The following is a 20,988-nucleotide window of genomic DNA, read 5'->3' as shown; positions in this document are numbered from 1 at the left end:
GGATGAGGTTTTGATGTTGGTGTGCTGTGCCTTTTTTTTCTCCACACCTAGTGTTGTGTGTTTCAATTTTGGTTTCATCTGTCCACAGAATATTTTGCCAGTAGTGCTGTGGAACATCCAGGTGCTCTTTTGCGAACTTCTAATGTGCTGCAATATTTTTTTGGACAGCAATGACTTCCTCTGTGGTGTCCTCCCATGTACTCCATTCTTGTTTAATGTTTTCCTCGTTGTAGATGTGTCAACAAAAATGTTCGCATGTGCCAGAGATTTCTGTAAGTCTTTAGCTGAGACTCTAGGATTCTTCTTTACCTCATTCAGCATTCCGCGCTGTGCTCTTGCTGTCATCTCTAAAGGACGACCACTCCTAGGGAGAGTAGCAACAGTGCTGCAACTTTTTGCAACTGAGAGCTCTTTTTTTGCGAGGCATGGCTCACATCAGGCAGTGCTTCTTGAAACCAGTAAACCCAAAACTGGTGTGTGTTTTTAAAGGGAGCTTTCAGCAACACATCCAATATCATAACACTGATTGGACTCAAGGTTGGCTCACTCCTGGCTCCAATTAGCTCTTGGAGAAGTCATTAGGCTAGGGGTTCACATACTTTTTCCACCCTGCACTGTGAATGTTTACATGTTATCTTCAATAAAAACATGAAAACATATAATGTTTGTGTACTATTATTTTCAGCAGTCTTTGTTTTTCTATTGTTGTGACTTATATGAAGATCAGAGCACATTTTATGACAAATTAATGCAGAAAACCATGAAATTCCAAAAGGTTCACAAAGTTTTTCTTGCCACTGTATGTACTGGAGGAGATGTGGTGGGGTGTGTCAGAATCAGAGCTTTTGTGAGATGGCTACTCACATTTCTAGCAGTGACAAGTTAGTTCAGGCCACAGCAAGTACCAAAAAATATTATCTTTCTGTGTTGAAAGAGTAATGGCTCTAAATTGAAATTTATTTTAACAGCTGTGGGTAAACAAGGATGAATGACTGGACTGGACTGGACAACAGTCGAAAATGGTTGTGTTTGTAGTACGCACAGGTTATTTAGTCTTCTTCTTCTTCTTCTTTCGGCTTTTCCCATCAGGGGTCGCCACAGCGAATCATCCTTTTCCACCTAAATCTATCATGAACATCTTCTACCCTAACATTAGCCAACCTCATGTCCTCTGTTAAGACATCCATATATCTCCTCCTTGGTCGTCCTCTTGCCCTCCTGCCTGGCAGCTCCATCTCCAACATCCTTCTACCAATATACTCACTATCCCTCCTCTGAACATGTCCGAACCATCTCAGTCTGGCCTCTCTGACTTTGTCGCTAACACAGGCAACGTGAGCCGTCCCTCTGATGTACTCGTTCCTTATTCTGTCTAACCTGGTCACTCCTAAGGAGAACCTCAACATCTTCATCTCTGCTACCTCCATCTCAGCCTCTTGTCTCTTTCTCACTGCTACCGTCTCTAACCCATAGAGCAGAGCTGGTCTCACCACTGTCTTGTACACCTTTCCTTTTAGTGTTGCTGACACTCATCTGTCACACAACACTCCTGACACTTTCCTCCACCCGCTCCAACCTGCCTGCACTCGCCTCTTCACCTCTTTTCCACACTCTCCATCACACTGAACTGTTGACCCCAAGTACTTAAACTCCTGCACCTTCTTCACCTCAGCCCCCTGTAACCTAACGCTTCTACCTTGATCCCTCTCGTTCAGACACGTTTTCTTTCTTATGGTTATTTAGTCTTCTAATTAAAATAATAAAAAAAAAACTGAAAAACAATGAACAAGCAAATGATAAAAATCAACAAAATGTTTTTACATGTTACACATATACAGTATAAAGATTAAAAGTGGCTCTCATCTGATTTAAGATCTGATTTGTTCTGGTGTTGGATCAACAACAGAACATTTTAAAGAAATGTTTCCTCTTTGATTTACTTTGAAATGAGTTTTTACTGTGAAAACACTGATTCTTTTGCAGAATAAATGCTGTGACTTCAGAAAGACAGAATACATTTGGTTTTTTGTACAAATCACATATATTTTACTGTACCAAAATTATCATGATTCCTCAAAAAAAAAAAACATCTTTCAGCCGGTCTAAATATCCCACACATCCCATCACAATAATCTGAAATCTTTGTTTCCCTTCACGCCTTGTGGATTTTGACTGATTAATGTTTTGCATGTATGTAGTTTTGCATCAAATTAAATTAAAGTCTGACTGAAGGTCCTTCACGCTAACACGTCCGGTGGAAACAAAATAAAATGTCTGAAGCTGGTGGCGAAAGTCTGCGCGACGAGAAACTGGCCTAAAACGACACGTCCGTGGTGATAAATGGTTGAATAATATTTAAGTGTTTGGTGGATTATTCCGTGTTATCTGCTGACAGATATAAAACCACCACAAAAATTCACTCGGCAGTGAACCGGATGTAAACTGTGTGTCATGGCGCCATATTGCCAGTAAACGGCAGATAAATATCACCAGTTTGTTTTTCTGACTTTGTTTCCCAGCGACACACAGCTGAACTCTGGCCAGATTAACAGCGCTGATTCCGGGTAAACCTGTTCCTTGGGTCCGGTGGGAGCAGCCGTTAGACTGCGGCTCACGAGTAGAGGAACATGGCGTCGATGGAAACTTTCTGCTCTCAGACGGAGCTGATTATGGAGGTGGCGGTGGAGTCGGTGGCTTCCGTGCTCACACAGAGGCCCGGGGAGATGGGGGCAGACAGCGGGGACAGGACGGTGAGGACACTGTAAAATAAAAAGTAAAGTCGATGTTTGAGGAGGATGGAGTTATTCTGAGAGGATAAAGAGCATGAGAGAGAAACCCGCCGTGACTTCCTGATTTGTGTAGCGCGGTTCTAACAGACAAAGATGCAGAAACACGAAGTAATATCCGAGATTAAAGAGATCAAACAGGGCAGCTACAAGGGGTTTCCAGAATTGTCAGAGTTCAAGGCGAAGCAAGGGAACACATGTCCAGTGGAACAGCTGAGAGCAGAGATATAAACGCTCTATTCACAGTTCTTGTCCTTAAACACTGTGTCTTTGTCTCTGTCCTGCAGATGAATCTCAGCGCGGTCCTTCATGTCATGTCCACAGAGGTTGTTCGTAAAATCTGCTGTGTTTTCAAAGAGCTCTTCACGAGTTTAGAGAAAGAAACCGAAGCTTTGAGGAACAAAGTCAAACATCTGGAGTCCGAACTAAAGTCAGCCAAAAGTATCCGGACTCAGACAGTCCATGAAACCAAACCTTCCGGTCAGTGTTTTAAACGTTGAACATTATTTATTTTACCTTATTTATCCAGCACTGATTCTCTGAGATGTCACATGTGTTCTGCAGGATTTCCCAGATCAGCTGCACAGTACAACCACAATCTGACCTGTGGTTGTACTGTGCAGCTGATCTGGGAAATCCTGCAGAACACATGTATTTACGATGAATAAACTTGACAGATGGACCCTCTCTGCTGGAACCTGCAGTTCTCACCACAACTATCGGCTCCACCAGACCCCAACACCAACAAGTCCCAGCTCACAGCCAGCTGCCCCATGGACTGGCCACGGCTCAGAGCAGACCTGGCCCTAAGGTGCAGCCGGAGAAACTGGATGAGCCCAGGACCCAGGTTCTCGGGGAAACAATACAGACAGAGGTTTTAGAAAGGATCTCGATTTCCACAAATGTAATTACATTTCCTGTGGTGAGTGATCAGCCAATCGGTGAGACTACAGGTGTACCGGTGAATGGCAGTGAAGACGCGCTCACAACTGAAGATGTAAGTGTCATAATCAAAAATCAATAGCTGTTAATACAGAACCACCATGACCCATACAGATCTTTCACCGATGATGCATTAGATACAAATAAATATAGATTTACTTTGTTGTTTTTTGGATTTTAAGGTAAATTTGATAAATCTTAACATTTCCACCAGATGTTAAACATTCAAATTCCTCCAATAGTGAAAAGAACATTTTCTTCTTTGTGAAGACTCATGGCCTGATTCACTAAAAGGTTTGTGTTGTTAAATCCCGTGCAAACTTGGTAACACCTGCAAAAAACAGCACAAGGTGATCTACTAAGGGTGTAGAGTTGTTTTTCAAATCAGGAAAAAGAAAAAGTTTCAAAGGAGAAATTAAAAACATCTGATAAAGTGATAAATACCCAGTATATATTACATTTAACATTTAGCAGACGCTTTTATTCAAAGCAAATTACAAGTTAAATTACTATAATTTACTGACTGACACCTAAAATGATCATGTCATCGTGGTGGGAAGCATGGGTTTGTTCTTTTTCCTGCTATGAGCAACATCCCCTTAAAGTTTCTGTTCATATCCCTGCTGACTTTAGTTTGTGTGCACGCAGGATGCACTGTATAAGGCCAAACATGACTTTTATGTTGTTGCTGAGTGTTATAGAAGATCTTTTCATAAAGTGTTTCTCCTGTAACACTGAGATTTTTTTACACCTTTTTTACATTTTCTGGTTTAGTAGAAACCAGTCCCAGAGTGGTCCTTTCAAAGTTTGTGCTCGTAATGACTGATATTGTCGAGTCTCAGGGACACAATCCCTGCTAAGGCTTAGTCCGAACAACACCCAAGACCTTAGCTGAACACTTGCAGTCCCACATTGTTTTTCCTGGCTACAGAAGACTCAGTCTCAAAACAGGAAAACAGCAGCAGTAGAGAGCAAAACACAGACACTGCTCACCTGTTAGATGTATGGACATGGACACTCCGAAGTCTCTCTTCTTCCTCCATCCTCTTTGGAACTGTGGATTTATTTGGATTTGACAGAGAGGTCCAGTATATGGACAGGACTGAAACTCAAAAGATGGACTGATTCTGACCGTCTGTGACCTAAACCTGGGTTTCATTCAAAGCTTGAAGCCGTGTTACCAACATTCCGAGTTTTGTGTTGCTGCACAGTATTGCAGCTAATACAACTAACTAATACAGCTAATGTGGCTCACGTTAGCTTCTCTCAGACTCCTGAGCAGAAGACATTTTTGGGCTAATTACACTGCGGGACAGTCAGGATCTCCTAGAGACATTGTGTAAAACAATTTTTTATGGCAGTGGTGGAATAGATTGTGGTAAAGTAACATGTTTATCTGACACTTTGACAACTTAGTGCAGCTCAGCTGTGTCTGCTGCTACCACCACAGAATCTATGTGATCCTGCTGCTGTGTCTTTTTAACTCGGTGTTTCTTTTTCCAACTTTATTCATAAATTTATAAAGGGGGGTATGTGGAAGCTCCACCTCAAAACCTGTCAGTTTTGAGAGTGTCTGTCCTACACATTTCCACATCAGACTTCCCTGCTCACAATAATCTACACTGTTTTTCAGCATGACAGGGTGCAGGCACATTTTGGGGACTGTACCCTGTCATGCTGAAAAACAGTGACTTCGGGGACCTGTTGTGTTTTGATTTGTTTTTTTTAAAGTCTGAAAGGGGACATAATATGGGCATTTTAGAATCATTATTGATTAGTCTGACAGTTATTGATTAATTGCATTTTTTTCAGTTTACTAAAATCCTCACATCGGTGGATCAGAACAGCTGTTTGTTTTTATGTTGTTTAGTCACAGTTAAAATCCTAATTCTGACACGCTGAGGCTGAAACAAAACATGATTATACAGTGCCTATAAAAAGTATTCACCCCCTTGGATGTTTCATCCTTTTATAGACATTATAAATCAATCATGGTAAATAAAAGTTTATGAATTTGACAAATGGTGTCAATGTCAATTAAATATAATATGTAGGGTGAAATCTGTGTGTCTTTTAATATTCACCCCCTGAAAGTATAAAGACACTTGTGGCTGGAAGGTCATTCAGTTATTCAGTATTCCTGGCTACCATTACATTATGAACACAAAAGAACACTCCCAGCAAGTCAGAGAACAGGTCTTTGAAAAGCAGAAGTCTGAGGATGGATACAAAAAAACATCCCGCAGAGTTCAGTGAAATCCATCATCAAGAAATGATAGGAATATGGCACATGTCTAAATCTGCCTAGAACAGGCCATCCACACAAACTGTGTGAAGGAGACTAGTGAGAGAGGCCACTAACACACAGGTGCCTTCTGAGGGAGTTACAAGCTTCAGCAACTGAGATAGGAGAGACTGTACAAACAAGAATTGTTGACCCGGTTCTTCAACAGTCAAAGCTTTTGTGAGAGTGGCAAGGAGAAAGCCACTGTTGAAGAAAACTTGTGTTAAATCACGAATTGAGCTCAAAAATAGACATGTGAAAGACTCCATGGTCCAGTGGATGAGGGTTCTTTGGTCTGATGAGACCAAAATGGAGCTTTTTGTCCATCAGACAAGACGCTATGTTTAACGCACACCAAACACTACACATCACCACAAACGCACCATCCCCACTGTAAAACACTGGCAGAAGGCATGTTAAGGTAGAGGGTAAGATGAATGCGGAAAATATAGGACAATCCTGGAGGACAAGACATCTATGGCTTGGGAAAAGATTTGTTTTCCAGCAAGATAATGACCCGAAGCATACAGTGAAAGCTACACAGAAATGGTGAAACAACAAGGTGAATGTTCTGGAGTGGCAGAGTCAAAGCCCAGACCTCAATCCAATAGAGAATTTGTGGATGGACTTGAAAAGGTCTGTTCGTACCTGATCCCCACACAACCTGACAAAGTTTGAGCAGTTTTGCTAAGAAGAATGGCAGAAAATTCCGTGTCCAGATGTGCAAGCCTAATTAAGACTTATCCACACAGACTGGACAGGTGAATCTACTAAATACTGACCTGAAGGGGGTGAATATTAATGCAAACACATATTATTTCACCTTACATATTTTTATTTAATGGACATTACTTTGTTGAAACCCGTTTTCACATTAATAAGGTATTTTTGTAAACTTTTTTATATCAAAGTTGTCAACTTTTATTGACCGTGATTGATTTATAATGTCAATAAAAGGATGAAACATCCAAAGGGGGGATACTTTTTATAGGCACTGTATGTTTATGTGAGACATAATAAATCTTACACAGATGTTTCTGTTTCCTTGCAGACGAAAATGGAAAATGTTCACAAGAAGCCTGAGAATCCACTAGGTAAGACAGCATCTAGAAGAGGAACTGCGTTTGGGGCTGGGGCATTCCTGTAGTGTTAGGTTTGCATCCTATAAATTAGCTGGATAATCTGTATTGTCCACTACAGATTCCTATCAGAGAGTACAAAGTCTTTAGATGTTGTTCACCTTTTCTTTTTTTTTGTTCAGTAGGCAAATAGACTGACTTAATGCAGACTGTTCCTGCGCAGTATATCTGTTGATACATATACTTTCTGAAAATTAAAAACACTCATGAAAAGTCACTAAGCTAATAAACAGAATTACAAGAGCACTGGAGACGGTGCTTATGTAATGCACTTATGACACTAGTTGAATCTGTAATGACATATACTACAGGAGATCCACAATAGGAAGAATTAAACAGGAAGTTTTCTGAAAACTGATAAATCAATAAATAAAACTTGAAATCATTAAGTGTAATAGTACCAGTCAAAACTCTGGACACCCTTTCTCCTTCAGTGTTACTGAAATGTTCAGTGTACGGTGTACATTCATACTGAAAACATCCAAACTATGAACGTACAAATTGTTAAACAACCCAGAACAAGTTTTATATTTTAGACTCTTTGAGGATTTGTACAGTATTTGTAGTATTATTTGTAGAAGAAATATCACAAATTAACTTGTGACAAGTCTGTCACACTGTTGGCTGAAAAGGAATTTTAGATTCCTTGTGATAATGATGAGAGAATCCTATGAGTGTGCCAAAGCTAAATGTAGCTGCTTTGGAAAATCTAAAATATAATAAAATAATAAGATATAAAACTTCAGGGTAATTTTAATTGAGTACACAATTCCATATTTGTTCTTGTCTTCAGTTTTAATGTACAAAGTTGAAATTAATAAAAATGAAGAACAACCACTGAAGTAGAACGTGGGTCCAAACTTTTGATTGGTGGTGTAAATGATGGTCTCAGAGTTTTAGTGTATATCTGGTTTTTGTGTGCAGGACTGAGTGAGGAGGAGCAGAAGGAGGTGGAGAGGAGGCGGCGAAGGGAGCTGTACAAAGAAAAGAGGTTTTTCTGTGAACTCTGTAACAAAGGTTTCCATCAGCAGCACCAGCTGAGGAAACACATGTCCAGCCACCTCAAACCATTCCCCTGCAGCTCTTGTGATAAAGGTTTCTACAAGGCCAAGACCCTGCAGAAACACCAGCTCAGCCACAGGGTGAGGGAGGCCCAGGAGGGCGACCCAGACAAGATGCTGTGTTGTGACCAGTGTGACAGGAAGTTTAGGCTGCTGCGTCAGCTCCGAGTCCACCAGGCATCTCACCGACTGGAGCTGACACCACTAAAGTGCCACGCCTGTGACCGCACATTCACCTCCTCCAGTGCGCTCCGTTACCATGAGGTGTCGCATGCCAAAGTCAAGCCCTTCATGTGCGACGTTTGTGGGAAAAGTTTTACCAGGAAGAAGAACCTCAGAGAGCACCAGACGATCCACACGGGTGCCCGGCCGTACTCTTGCCAGACCTGCGACAAGAGCTTCTCTACAGCGAGCAACCTGCGAGTCCACAAGAGATCGCACTCTGAGGAGCGGCCATTCAAATGTAGCGAGTGCGACAAGGCCTTTAAGTGTAAGATGGGCCTGCTGCAGCACCGGGTAGTCCACTCTGGGGAAAAACCCTTTATGTGCCAGACGTGTGGACTCAGTTTTGGACTCAAATACAACTTCCAGAGACACCTTCGGCTCCACAATGGAGAGAAACCCTTCAGGTATGCACATACACAGTGCAGGGGGCAGGTGTTGCTGGTACATGAGTTCAGCTACGTGGAAACTCTGTCATCGGTGTGTGTGTCAGTGTTTGTGTGCTTATGTACAAATGGGTGAATGAGAAGCAGTGTAAAAGCGTAAGAGTATCAGTAAAGTAGAAAAATTACCATGGCAGAGAGAAACCCTTCAGGTGCACAATACAACATCTTTAACCAGGTGTATGCTTTCTTGTCTTTTAGGTGTGATAAATGTGGGGAGGGGTTCACAGGTACCTGGGCTCTGAAGACGCACATGTTGGTTCATGGTGTAGAGAAACCATTCATGTGTGATTTGTGTGGAAAGACATTTTTCTACAACTGTCAGCTGCAGAAACACCAGCAGCTGGTCCATGACCGTAGAGACGGAGAGAAGGCTGGAGTGATCGTTCGAGGGGTGACAAGGAGACGAAGGATGAGTGGAGTCAAACCATTCAGCTGTAAAATCTGTCTAAAGAGCTTCAGCAGCAGCTCCACGCTGAGGACACACGAGAAGAGCCACGCTGAGAACAAAGAGTTCACCTGCGACACCTGCGGGAAGTCCTTCCACCTGCGACACCTGTACCTGTACCACCTAAGGCAGCACAGCGGTGACCGGCCGTTTGTCTGCAGCACCTGTCAGAAAGGATTCATGCTGTCATCGCAGCTGAAGCAGCACCAGCTGCTGCACACTGGGATCAAACCTCACAGGTGTGAGCAGTGTGGAAAAGAGTTCAGGACTCCACAAAACTACCACCGCCATCTGCTGGTGCACACTGGTGAGAAGCCCTATGAGTGTCAGATGTGCAGCAGGAAGTTCAGGCAGTCCAACCAGCTCAAGTCCCACATGCAGATCCACACCGGCATCAAGCTGTACTCCTGTCACCGCTGTAGCCAGGGCTTCTCTGACTCCCGGCAGCTGAAGAAACACCAGTGTGGAGACACTGGTCGGAATGCGTTTGAGTCTAGTAGCAGACAGCGAAAACACAGGAACGATTTACCCTGGACAGAAGAATTCACACAGTAACAGCCTGTTTATTAGATAAGCATCAGCACAATCTCAGGAACTTTGAGACAGAGCAGCTATGACAGAAAATACATTAAAAATGTTTCAGGTTCTCTTTCACAAAATGTTCCAGCTCCAGCTGGTTGGTGTTTCTACTGGTTTTGATCAGAGCGAACCTGATGTTAAAATGTTAAATGTTAAAATGTAAAAGACAATCTAACAATAAAACTACAGTAGATCCGAATAAGGGGACTTTTCATATAATCTCCCACTGCAGAAATATTTTATTAGATTAAAAATCCTTTGTCCTGCTGTTTTGTTTAAAAAGTTGACATTTTTGTGTTTACTACCTGTAAAACTGTGGTAAAGGGCAAAAAAAAAAAACATCTGAAACATGATTTTTATTTTTAGAATTTATAGATTTGAGAGACTGGTTATTTAGTGTTATTCAAACACAGGACCTAATTAAAAAAAAAACTGTATTGCCCATGATATCGTGATAAATTCTTCCACGATGTTGATGTGACTTATTGTTAAAATGACACTTATATTGTTACCACAAAAAATAAACTGATATAGTTTTAAGTCTATACCCCTACCTGCATTTGTGCAAAAAACATTACCAGCAAAATCACTTTAAATGACATTTACCTTTGATTGAAATTCAAAAACTATTTATTACAACAATTGAGACAATCAAAAATGATCTGAACACACTTTACATATTAAGGTTAAGTCTTCCATGCATTAGTTACTTCCAGACTGGACTATTAATTCAGTTAATCCAAAATGCTGCAGCCAGAGTTCTGACTGGAATTAGTAAGAGAGATCATATTTCTCCTATGTTAGCTTCTCTCCATTGGCTCCCTGTTAAATCCAGAATTGAATTTAAAATTCTTCTCCTCACTTATAAATCACTTAATAATTAGAGACAGCGATGAGGAAACACAACTACGGGAGAGAGAAGAGACAAACTTAATGACATGAAATGGTAGCACATAAATACGTGACTTTAAAAATGTTTTCGTCAACATTAAACTTCGAATTAGACTCACAAAAATAAATAAATTTTGATTATTTAAATTTTATCTCATTTATTTTTATTTAATTTAACCTTAACACTGGAATTTACGATGATGGTGAAGGCAGCCAAAGCATTTGAGGCGCATGCGCATTAACCCAATAGTTGATTGTCGCGGGTAGTCGGTGCTAACGTGTTAGCTTCCAGTAAACCTGGTTAGCCTACGGTTAATTCTCTTACTCTCCGGTGTAAACACGAACACCTACGGTGGCGTAGCAAGATAACCGAAGAAGAAGCAACCCGCTGACTGCGTGTTTTACCGGCATTTAGGTTAACTGGAGTAACGCGCTGCTAATTGTCAGCTGCTAACAGCACTAACACTGACGTTAGCTTTGAGCTAATTCAAATTTTCAAAGCTACGTCTAGGTTAACGCAGCTCAGGTGAGTATGTTATAAAGTAACGGTATGAACACTTATGGACAGGTAGTTTTTAAAATCAACCGTAAACACAGACTTAAGCAGAGTTGTAAAGTTGTCAGTAGTTAGAAGCTAAAGGTTTAGCTCCTTTAGCTTCGACACACAAACGGACATGGGTCAGTTTTTCTGTTTATCTATCAAACGTTTATTAATACTCATCATCAGTTTAGTGTGACCATCGTGGTTAGTTTCAATGGTAATGTTACAGTATTAGTTTCGCTTCAGACAGAGAACGGTTAAACGATATAAAAAAAAAATCAGCAAGCAGCTGAATTTCAACCTAAATAAATCAACAAACTTTTACTGATTCTGTGAAACAGACTCTCTGTAGGTCTCAAATCCTGGTCTTGTACTGCTCCTGTTTTCAGATTAGGAGGAGGAGGAAGATGGGCCCAGTGTCTGACAGGGAGGGGAGAGCAGGCCCCCTGTCTCTGGATGACTGTCGCTGTCCCGTCTGTCTGGAGATCTTCATGGAGCCTGTTACTTTGCCCTGTTCACACACCTTTTGCAAGGTAACACACCTGCAATTATTTGATAAGCAATGCTGATGTGACTTATTGGCAAAGTGATGTGTATTTTTTTTAAATGAAACACTTAATATGTCACTGAAATCAGCCTTCCGTCTTGTCTTCAGTAAGTGAAAGACTGCTCTGTTGGGTTGAGATCAGGTAACTGACTTTTTTCAATTCAATTCAGCTTTATTTGTTTAGCGCCAATTCACAACAGAAGTTATCTCAATGCACTTTACAGTGTAAGGTTTAAGACCTTACAGAGAATAATTATACAAAAAAATGATACAGAAAACCCAACAGTCCCATCTGAGCAAGCTTTAGGCAAGAGTGGAGAGGAAAAACTCCCTTTAGAAAAAGAAACCTCCAGCAGAACCAGGCTCATAGTGGGCGGCCATCTGGTAGAATTTGAATGGATAGAGGAGAAAGGAGAGAGGAGCTCAGTGTATCAGTAGAGGTCCCCCAGCAGACTAACCCATAGCAGCAGAACTAAGAGATGGTTCAGAGTCACCTGATCCATCTCTAACTACAAGCTTTATAAAAAAGGAAAGTTTGAAGTCTAGTCTTAAATGTGGAGAGGGTGTCTGCCTCCCGAACCTGAACTGGGAGCTGGTTCCACAGGAGAGGGGCTTCATAGCTAAAGGCTCTGCCTCCCATTCTACATTTGGAAACGCTAGGAACCACAAGTAAACCTGCAGTCTGAGAATGTAGAGTTCTGCTTGGAAGATATGTAACTATGAGTTTTTTGCGATAAGATGGAGCCTGATTATTAAGTGATTTATAAGCGAGGAGAAGAATTTTAAATTCAATTCTGGATTTTACAGGGAGCCAATGGAGAGAAGCAAACGTAGGAGAAATATGATCTCTTTTGCTAATTCCAGTCAGAACTCTGGCTGCAGCATTTTGGATTAACTGGAGGCTTTTTAATGAGTTATTGGGACATTCTAATAATAATGTATTGACTTGGTCAACTCAATAATATTGCATTTCTGTGCCTTGGGAAACTCAGGGGTAGCTTTTGCTGTATGTTTAGGGTCATTATCTACATGCAGTACGAAGCGGTGTCCAGTTTTGTAGCATCTGGCTGAATCTGGGCAGAGAGTATAGACCATTCATAACAGGATTAATCCTGATACTTTTATCAGCAGTCACACCAGTGAGTCTGTTCCACTGGCAGTCATACATTCCCATATCATTTACATTTACATTTTACATTTAGTAATTTAGCAGACGCTTTTATCCAAAGCGACTTACAAGTGAGGAACAAGTCAAGCAAACAAAATCTAAGTCAAGAAGAAACAACATCAAAGCAGAGTGCTATCAACAAGTGTTTCTATTTCAAGAGATGTGAGAACGAAAGAGTAGAACTTTTTTTTTTTTTTTTAGTGCAAAGGAAGATGCGGAAGAGTTCTGTTTTCAGCAGTTTTTTAAAGATTGCAAGAGAGGTGGCTGAGCGTGCAGAGATATCATAACACTTCCTCCACCATGTTTGATGCATGATATGGTTGCTTTGTATTCTTGGATGTTACTTGTGTGAAATGTCTATTTACATTGATAAAGTTGTCTCTTGTCTCTAGACAATGACATGTCTGCCTCCTTAAAGGTGTTCTCGACTAGATGTTATCAAAGAGTTTTACTGTCGACAGCACTGTGTGATCATCCACTTTAATTTTCTTGTTGCTGAGCCTGCTAGTTAATTCCTTTTCCCATTCTTTTTCTTGAATAGCCATAGAGTAACAAGGGAACTGGCTACACCTGGTCATGCAACTGCTTATCAGCCATTAGTTCCACGATTACATTTATTTACATATAAATTAGAGATACATTGATTGATGGGCTAGAGATTGGAATTGGAACAGTCTGATATAACAGCTTCTGCACCAACCATATTTAACAGCACACCATTAGAGTTCACTAACAACCCTGAATAAGGTCAAATTGTCTTTCAAGCAGCTCATCGTTACAGCCTGGTAATGAAACTGTACAGCAGCAGACAGGGCAGTTTTTTAATTCACATATTTATATCTAGTTCACAGTTTTTTAACATCATTAATACTGTCACACAAAATACACAAATACAAGGAAATGGCCATGATCACTGAAAATTCTGTACAGTGCATTTATTGTAAAACCAAACTAGCTACCACAATAACACAAAGCCAAAGCTTCACGATCTCGGCAGAGTGAACCTTGCATAACTTGAGTAACTTTTTCATGTAAAGACTGACTTCTCATGAAAACCGTTTTCATTGTCACTGTGAAGAAAAAAGTAAGAAAATTGTACTTGTCCTCCACAATGCTGGGTATCTCAAAAGTTACCTGCAATAATTATGTAACAGGTAGATGTTAATCAGTTCAAAAGGGTCAAATTATTGGCATGAATCAAGCAATGAAAACATTTAAGGAGATTGATGAAAATACTAAAACTGGGTTAAGAACTGTCCAATGGAAGACTCTGGAAGACACAGCTGATGACTCTGGACGAGAATAAATGTTTTGATATTGCAGAAGCTTATTGAAACGATGCCACTATTAATGTATGCAGTAATCAAATCTCAAGTTGGTCCAATGAAATATTAATGTGACATTTTTTTTGGAACAGGCAGTGTATCTCTCTCTCTCTCTCTCTCTCTCTCTCTCTCTCTCTCTCTCTCTCTCTCTCTCTCTCTCTCTATCTCTCTCTCTCTCTCTCGCGCGCGCTCTCTCGCGCTCTCTCGCGCTCTCTCTCTCTCTCTCGCTCTCTCTCGCGCTCTCGCGCTCTCTCGCTCTCTCGCTCTCTCTCTCTGTTGTTTTAGATTAACTTATTGTGTTTTATTGTAACAGAGCTGTTTCCTGGAGTCAGTGGACAAGGCTACTCTGTGCTGTCCCATGTGCAGGAAGAGAGTTTCCACCTGGGCCCGGCAAAACAGCAGGAACAACACTCTGGTCAATCAGAAGCTGTGGAGCCAGATCCAGACCTGTTTCCCTCTGCAGTGTCAGCGCCGACTGAGTGGACAGGAAGCTGAGGATGACGCAGCAGCAGGTAGGCAGACCTCTCATACTAGTTCTCAATTTTTCATTAGGTTTTCAGACTCAATATAACCATAAATCTATTTGAGTCTTCACTTCTGGTTTTATTTTTAATTTTTTTGGATTAAAAAATATCTCCAAAGGTTATAATTCACACACACAAATTAACCCACGTATATATACTAACTTCATTAAATTGCGGCTTTGATTGCATCTTTACACCAGACTGTGTAAAGACGTCACATTAACCAGACGTTTATGTGGGATAGAAATGTTTCATGCTGTTACATTCAGCTGCAGCCTACATACCTTTTGTCCCTGTCATGATCATGTAGGAATTATTATTATTATTATGTTTTAATACAACATATTAAGAATTACAGGTGAGACACATATAGATGCAACTTTAATAAATTATGAACATTGATCAAACTGAATAAATTCAGATCCAGATAATAATTAAATATATTATTTCTAGCAACAAGAATATCTCAGAAAACAACTTTATTGAGCACAAACCCTAACTATTTTTTTCAGATCCACTAATGTTGCTCACTGCTCTTTTCAGGTAATAATAAAACACATCCCAGCGAGTCACTCACAGCAGTGCAGCCAAATAATGATAATATTGAGTTCCATGTACACGTGAAACGCGCCCTTTATGTCTGCAGACAGTTTTTACTAATCTGCTGACATGAATGCAGACGTCAGCCAATGCTGATTAATTAGAAATGTCAAAGATGAGCCTGATTTATTGACCAACAATTTGGTGAACCACTAATCACCCGTCTCCATCTCCTAAAGAAGTAATTCAAATCAGCAGCACAGGATTACTTTGTTCATCCCAATAAATAATTCAACATTGTCCTCAAAGGCAAATATCTAGTTCAAATATCAAAGTGTTGTAATGCGTCCCGTTTCTAAGTTATCAACAATGATAAAACAAATAAATGTTTATACATGTGTCTGTGTCTGTAGTGTCTGTGTGTTTTCCCAGAGTCAGTGAGCCTGGGGAGCTCAGGCAGGAGTATGAAGACCAGATCACTAAAGTAAGTTCAGGATCAGTTTGGTTAATTTCTTGTAATTTTGATTTCAGAGATATTATGTGTGTTATATTCCAGTTGTTGCATATTAGTAGTAATAGTCACTTAACTGTTAACAGTCCACTGTCCATGTCCGGCCATCAGTCCCAACGCTCCTCCTCCTGTTTATTTTAGTGTGTTGTTGTCACTGATGCAGACGTTAACTCACAGAAAATAAAGTTTTATGGGTTTTAAAAGTCTGAGCTGGATCTGTGTAGATAAATGTATGTTGGTGTTTTAGCTGACAGAGGAGAAGCGAGTGCTGGACGAGGAGGAAAGAAAGGCCAGTGAGGAGTACATCCAGAGACTGTTGGCTGAGGAGCAGGACCTGCTGCAGCAGGAGACAAAAAGGAGAGAAGAAGATGCAAGGCTGGCCCGGCTGCTCAGCGTCCAGCTGGTCTGTGCTTCTAGTGTAAATTTTCTGATCCTGAGCAGACTAGCCTCTGTCCATCCTCCCTCATGAAGCTAAACTTTCCTTCCTTTTGCAGAACTCTGCTACAGCCTCTCAGGAAATTCTCTGTCCTGCTGATGTTGCTCCTTCCAAGAAGAAGAAGGAATTTGGATCCGGACAGATTGACAGGTAGGCTGAGTCCAGGTCCAACACTGATCCTGTCAACCTGCATTCACAGTGTTATAAAACATGAAGACATTGTCACCACATGCTGAACCCTTTTTCTGTTGTTTCAGGTTCTTGTGTCCTCTTCCATCTAAAACCAGCTCATCGTACTTCAACAAGGTGAGTTTAAACAGATAATTAAATTAACAGACAGGTAACAGGTCATACTGTCTGAAATAAACGGTCATAGTGTTAAAGACGACACATCTGTCTCACTAACTGGCGAGTAACTTCTAGAGCTGAAACAAATCACCCCATTTTGTCTGTATTTTAATTTGTTTTGATAAGTCACAAGGCTTACATTAACATTACCACAGCAGCACATCAGCTTTGCAACAACATCCTAAAACTCTCTCTCCTCAGAATGACGAGAGAGCAGTGAAGAGTCATGTCTGGTTGTTGGTTTTTCATCTGTGCCTGACAGCAGTCCTTGCATCTGTTCTATACATACATTAGCTGTGTTCAGGTTCAGCTTTCAGGGATAGTTAAGAGTGTAGATCATGTGTGATCCCAAAGAATGTGACTATTTACTTCAATTGCAGAGGAAGCAGGACTCTCCCCCCAGACACTCCAGAATGGTAGCATACAATAAACAACACTGTTCCTAATCAATTGTACCATACATAAATCTAAAAGTGCCCATATTATTAATATAATATATTGTGCAGAATATATAATGTGGAGAACAGATCCTTTCTAAAACGTGGAGATGCCACAATTTTTAAAGACACTGCAGCAGGATCATGGAGATTCTGTTGTAGCAGCAGACACAACTGAGCTGCACTTATGGAGTTATAACAGTTTCAGATAAACGTGCTACATTTCCACCGTCTAATGTAACTAAAACTAAGGACGTGTGTATTGATTTTAGAAGTACTGCACCAGGTTTTGCCAGCACTGTAATAAAGGTACGGGTTGTAATAAAAGTCGAGTCCTTTAAATACCTGGGCATGATAATTAATAAACTGTTATTTGAACAAAATACAAACATGCTGTGGACAATAAGTTGACATCAGTTCAGTCTACAAAAGATGAACAAGCTTCAGGTTGACAGAACTCTGAGTTTGTTTTACAGAGCTTTTATTGAATGTGTCCTTACATTTTCTTGTATCTGTTGGTTTGGCTCAGTATTAAACAGAACAGTTAATAAATGGTTAAAGTTTGTAGTAAATCATCGAACTTCATTAAGCAGCCTGTCGGACCTCAATAGGAAGCAACTGCTGAACAAAGTACAATCGATTCTGTCTGACAGCTCACATCCCCTACACTCTGAATTCCTTGTTCTGCCTTCCAACTGTCCCGCTGAACATTTTGTTTTTGCATAGAAGACATGTTCATTTAGTATTTCTAGATATTTGTTGCTGTCAGAACTGCAAGTTTACAGTGGCAAGAAAAAGTATGTGAATTAGAATTTCATGGTTTTTCGCATTAATTTGTCATAAAATGTGATCTGGTCTTTATCTAAGTCAAGAGATTGACACATATTGTGTGTATCGTCTGGTGTAAAAAAAAAAAAAGAAAGAAAAAGAAAAAAAAAAGTACTGCATTTCATTATGAAAACATCCTCCCAGTTGTAAAGTATGGTGGGGGAAACATTATGATTTGGGCCTGGCCAGCTTGCAGTGTTGGGACATTTCATGAAGAAAATTCTTCAGGATAATGTGAGAATGTCTGTATGTCAGCTGAAACTCTGTAGAAGTTGGGTGACCCAATAGAGATGCTAAGGAACGAGTTGAAGAGAGCCACACGAGACGTCCAAAGAATATGACAGGGTTGGTAGGTTATTAATTTCAAGGGTTCACGTACTTTTCCATTATTACTATGACGTTTTTATGGTTGTTCTCAAGAAAAAAGACAAATTATTTATAACAAATTAATGCTTGATGATGCTTAATGATGCAAAAATTATGCAATTTGAGTTCAATGAATTCTGCACAGTTTTTATCATTTAATTTTTGTGAACAAACCGAATTAGGCTCAGCTGTTGTTCTGGTCTTTGACTGTTTCAGGAGAACATCGTCTTTTCTCAGATGGAGCGACCCCTCCCTAAACTGAATTATTACGAACCTGAGCTTCTTCCCCTCCAGCCAGAGGATCAGACTCTCGGGAACCAGCTGATCACAGATGGACAACCTTCATCGTCCAAGAGGAAGAGCTCGGAGCGGGCTGAGGAGGAAGAAGTGGGGTTCACCAAGCGAGGGTATCCGGCCTTCTCTCTGGAGGTGGGGGGGGTGGCCCTGCAGGAGGAATTCCAGTGGGAGGAGGAGCTGCTGAGCAGACAGCAGCAGCAGCAGCAGCAGGAGGAGGAGGACCGTCGCCTTGCTCTGCTCCTGCAGAAGGAGCTGGATGAGGAGGAGAAACGGAGGTGCACAGACAGACGCAAAGGGTCCACCGATGCCTACCCTCTCCGCCAGAACCGAGGGGGCAGAGTGGAGGCTAGCACCCCTAGCAGAGCTTCCAGGAAGACCACAAAGACTTCCACCTCTTCACCTTCCTCTGCTGCAGCGTCAAAGATTACAAAAACCTCCACTGCCTCCTCTTCCCCCTCCTCCTCTAGCAAACAGACCACACTGACTGAGCTGTTCTCCAACCTGAGCAGCTGAACTCCCCCAGCCCTACCTTCTCTGCTCCACCTGCTGGATTCAGTTGATGTGAAACAGTAAGATTGGAAGTTGAAACTTGAGGAATTTTCAGCTCTTATTTTTATTTTGGAGATGCAAAATAGCTAAAAGTTTGTGGCTCGCTGGATTCTGCAGTTGTCAAATGGTTCACATGATCCAGACCCCATGTCTAGGTCAGCTGCAGACCCTTTTATGTCCAGCAGAGTGAAAGCCCTGCAGAGCACAGAGAACTAATCTCTTAGCTCATGATCAGATCCTGATTCTGCAGGATCCTATTATGTAATTGTCTTTTTCAGCCAACAAAGAACCAGTGTGGTTCTCATTGAACCAAGTTCCCAGAAAGAATCAAATGCCAGATGTATCCGGATGGGAACTGTGACAACATCAGTTTCACAAATGGGTGTTTCCTAAATCCACAAAAGCAAAAAAGACAAGTGGAGCCGATCCAGGTAATTCACCCCGGTAAATATAAAAGTGGAGAAGTGCACTGCCTGGTCGTCTAAAGAAACTGAACCTTTGTCTTTTGAAAACCATTGTAAGTGGATTTTGCTGGCAGCAAGACCACATGGGACTGGTGTCAAACTGGTTCCAGTTTTCGTACACAAACTGAGTTTGTTGTGTTGAAACAATCAGATGCAGGAAAATATTAAACTTGTGTTTCAGTTTAAAGTTTCTTCTAGAACAAAAAAACTGTTTGTCAAAATGTCAAACGGCTGAACTCAGTCTGATGTTTCTTCTTTTACCTGTGCATTGGTCAAGAACTTTGGGTAAGAGTGAGACATCAACAGTTTCTATTTTTGTTCTGTTTGCTTCATGTAACACTAATGAGCTGTCCCCTGTTAGTGTGCTGCATATTAGTATATTACACAACGTTAACATATCAGACATCAGGATGCTGGTAGGGGGGTTAGGACCAGCACGCTGACCAGAGATCACTACAGTGAATGTTATTAACAATGTTCAGATGTGTAGAGAATAAAAACTGGGGCTGAGACGATCGTCACTGAGTTTTTTAAACAGTTGAATTCTGTATTTTTATATTTTAACAGTTTGACGTCAGCTGTAATAATAAAAAATATATAATAAATAAATGACTTTACTAAGAGTTCAAAATAGCACAAAAATAACACTTTCTATAGTGTTTAAATGTCATGTTTTCATATCTTTATGTAGGTTGTTTTTTCTTCTTTTTTTTTTTTTTTGAAAATCCCCAAACACATACCTTCATCAGCTGATAACATCACAAATTAGTAACTAAATGTTGCAGCATTTGACTTCTGGTCCCATGTTGTGAAAGTGGAGAATTGCAGCTGATCACAACAGGATCAGAGAAAACAGGTGGACTTTTTTTCATGCAGACACAATACGTGGACCACGGCATCATGAAATTGGCTCTGGTAAAGTCCAAACTTCAACTTAAATTTAAGAGTGTGAAGTTTGAGGAGCCACAGATGTTTTGATTCAGAGCTCGGATTTATCAGCTCAGAATTCGAACACGTTGATATAGAGAAAATAGTAAGTCTTTGAACCTGGATTTACTCAGGACTCTTGGGGTCAGAACAGTGTTCTGTTGGTCATAGGAAGTGTCATCACCATACTGTGGTTTCTTTCTCATGTGACTGATGTTAACATCCTCGTGGATCAGTGGTGTCACTGTGCTCGCTGTCTGTGGTTTATAACACATCTCGTGTCCATGTCTCGTCCTCGGTTCTGGTTTCAGACTCTTAATTTGAGTAGTAGCGTTGGAAATTAATTGTAAATATTTCAGTTGTTTTAAACCAGTTGCTGGTGGTA

The 20,988-nt window shown here is 40.8% G+C and overlaps 2 protein-coding genes across 4 annotated transcripts; both read left to right on the top strand.

Moving 5' to 3' along the window:
* The first annotated feature begins 2,271 nt into the window (after positions 1-2,271).
* On the top strand, positions 2,272-10,444 carry LOC113174453 (oocyte zinc finger protein XlCOF6-like). Of its 3 annotated transcripts, XM_026378501.1 has the most exons (7): positions 2,272-2,344; positions 2,520-2,750; positions 3,074-3,266; positions 3,464-3,783; positions 7,064-7,106; positions 8,076-8,841; positions 9,079-10,444. In XM_026378501.1, exons 2-7 carry the CDS (start codon positions 2,628-2,630, stop codon positions 9,878-9,880), a joined length of 2,247 nt encoding a protein of 748 aa, XP_026234286.1. In that variant the 5' UTR covers positions 2,272-2,344; positions 2,520-2,627; the 3' UTR covers positions 9,881-10,444. The 3 variants fall into 3 exon arrangements, with proteins under 3 accessions (XP_026234286.1, XP_026234296.1, XP_026234278.1); XM_026378511.1 differs by lacking the exon at positions 2,272-2,344 and having other exon boundaries at positions 2,453-2,750; positions 3,491-3,783; XM_026378493.1 differs by lacking the exon at positions 2,272-2,344 and having other exon boundaries at positions 2,453-2,750.
* A 589-nt stretch (positions 10,445-11,033) lies between these two features.
* rnf168 (ring finger protein 168) lies at positions 11,034-20,188 on the top strand. The gene is made up of 8 exons (XM_026340345.1): positions 11,034-11,321; positions 11,726-11,869; positions 14,690-14,888; positions 15,854-15,924; positions 16,199-16,354; positions 16,446-16,537; positions 16,645-16,693; positions 18,583-20,188. Exons 2-8 carry the CDS (start codon positions 11,744-11,746, stop codon positions 19,174-19,176), a joined length of 1,287 nt encoding a protein of 428 aa, XP_026196130.1. The 5' UTR covers positions 11,034-11,321; positions 11,726-11,743; the 3' UTR covers positions 19,177-20,188.
* The last annotated feature ends 800 nt before the right edge of the window (positions 20,189-20,988 follow it).

The sequence above is a fragment of the Anabas testudineus genome, chromosome 13 (genome assembly GCF_900324465.2).
Source record: "Anabas testudineus chromosome 13, fAnaTes1.2, whole genome shotgun sequence".
NCBI classification, from domain to species: Eukaryota; Metazoa; Chordata; class Actinopteri; order Anabantiformes; family Anabantidae; genus Anabas; species Anabas testudineus.
Note: the sequence above shows the minus strand (reverse complement) of the source record. Positions and strands in the feature narration are given on the sequence as shown.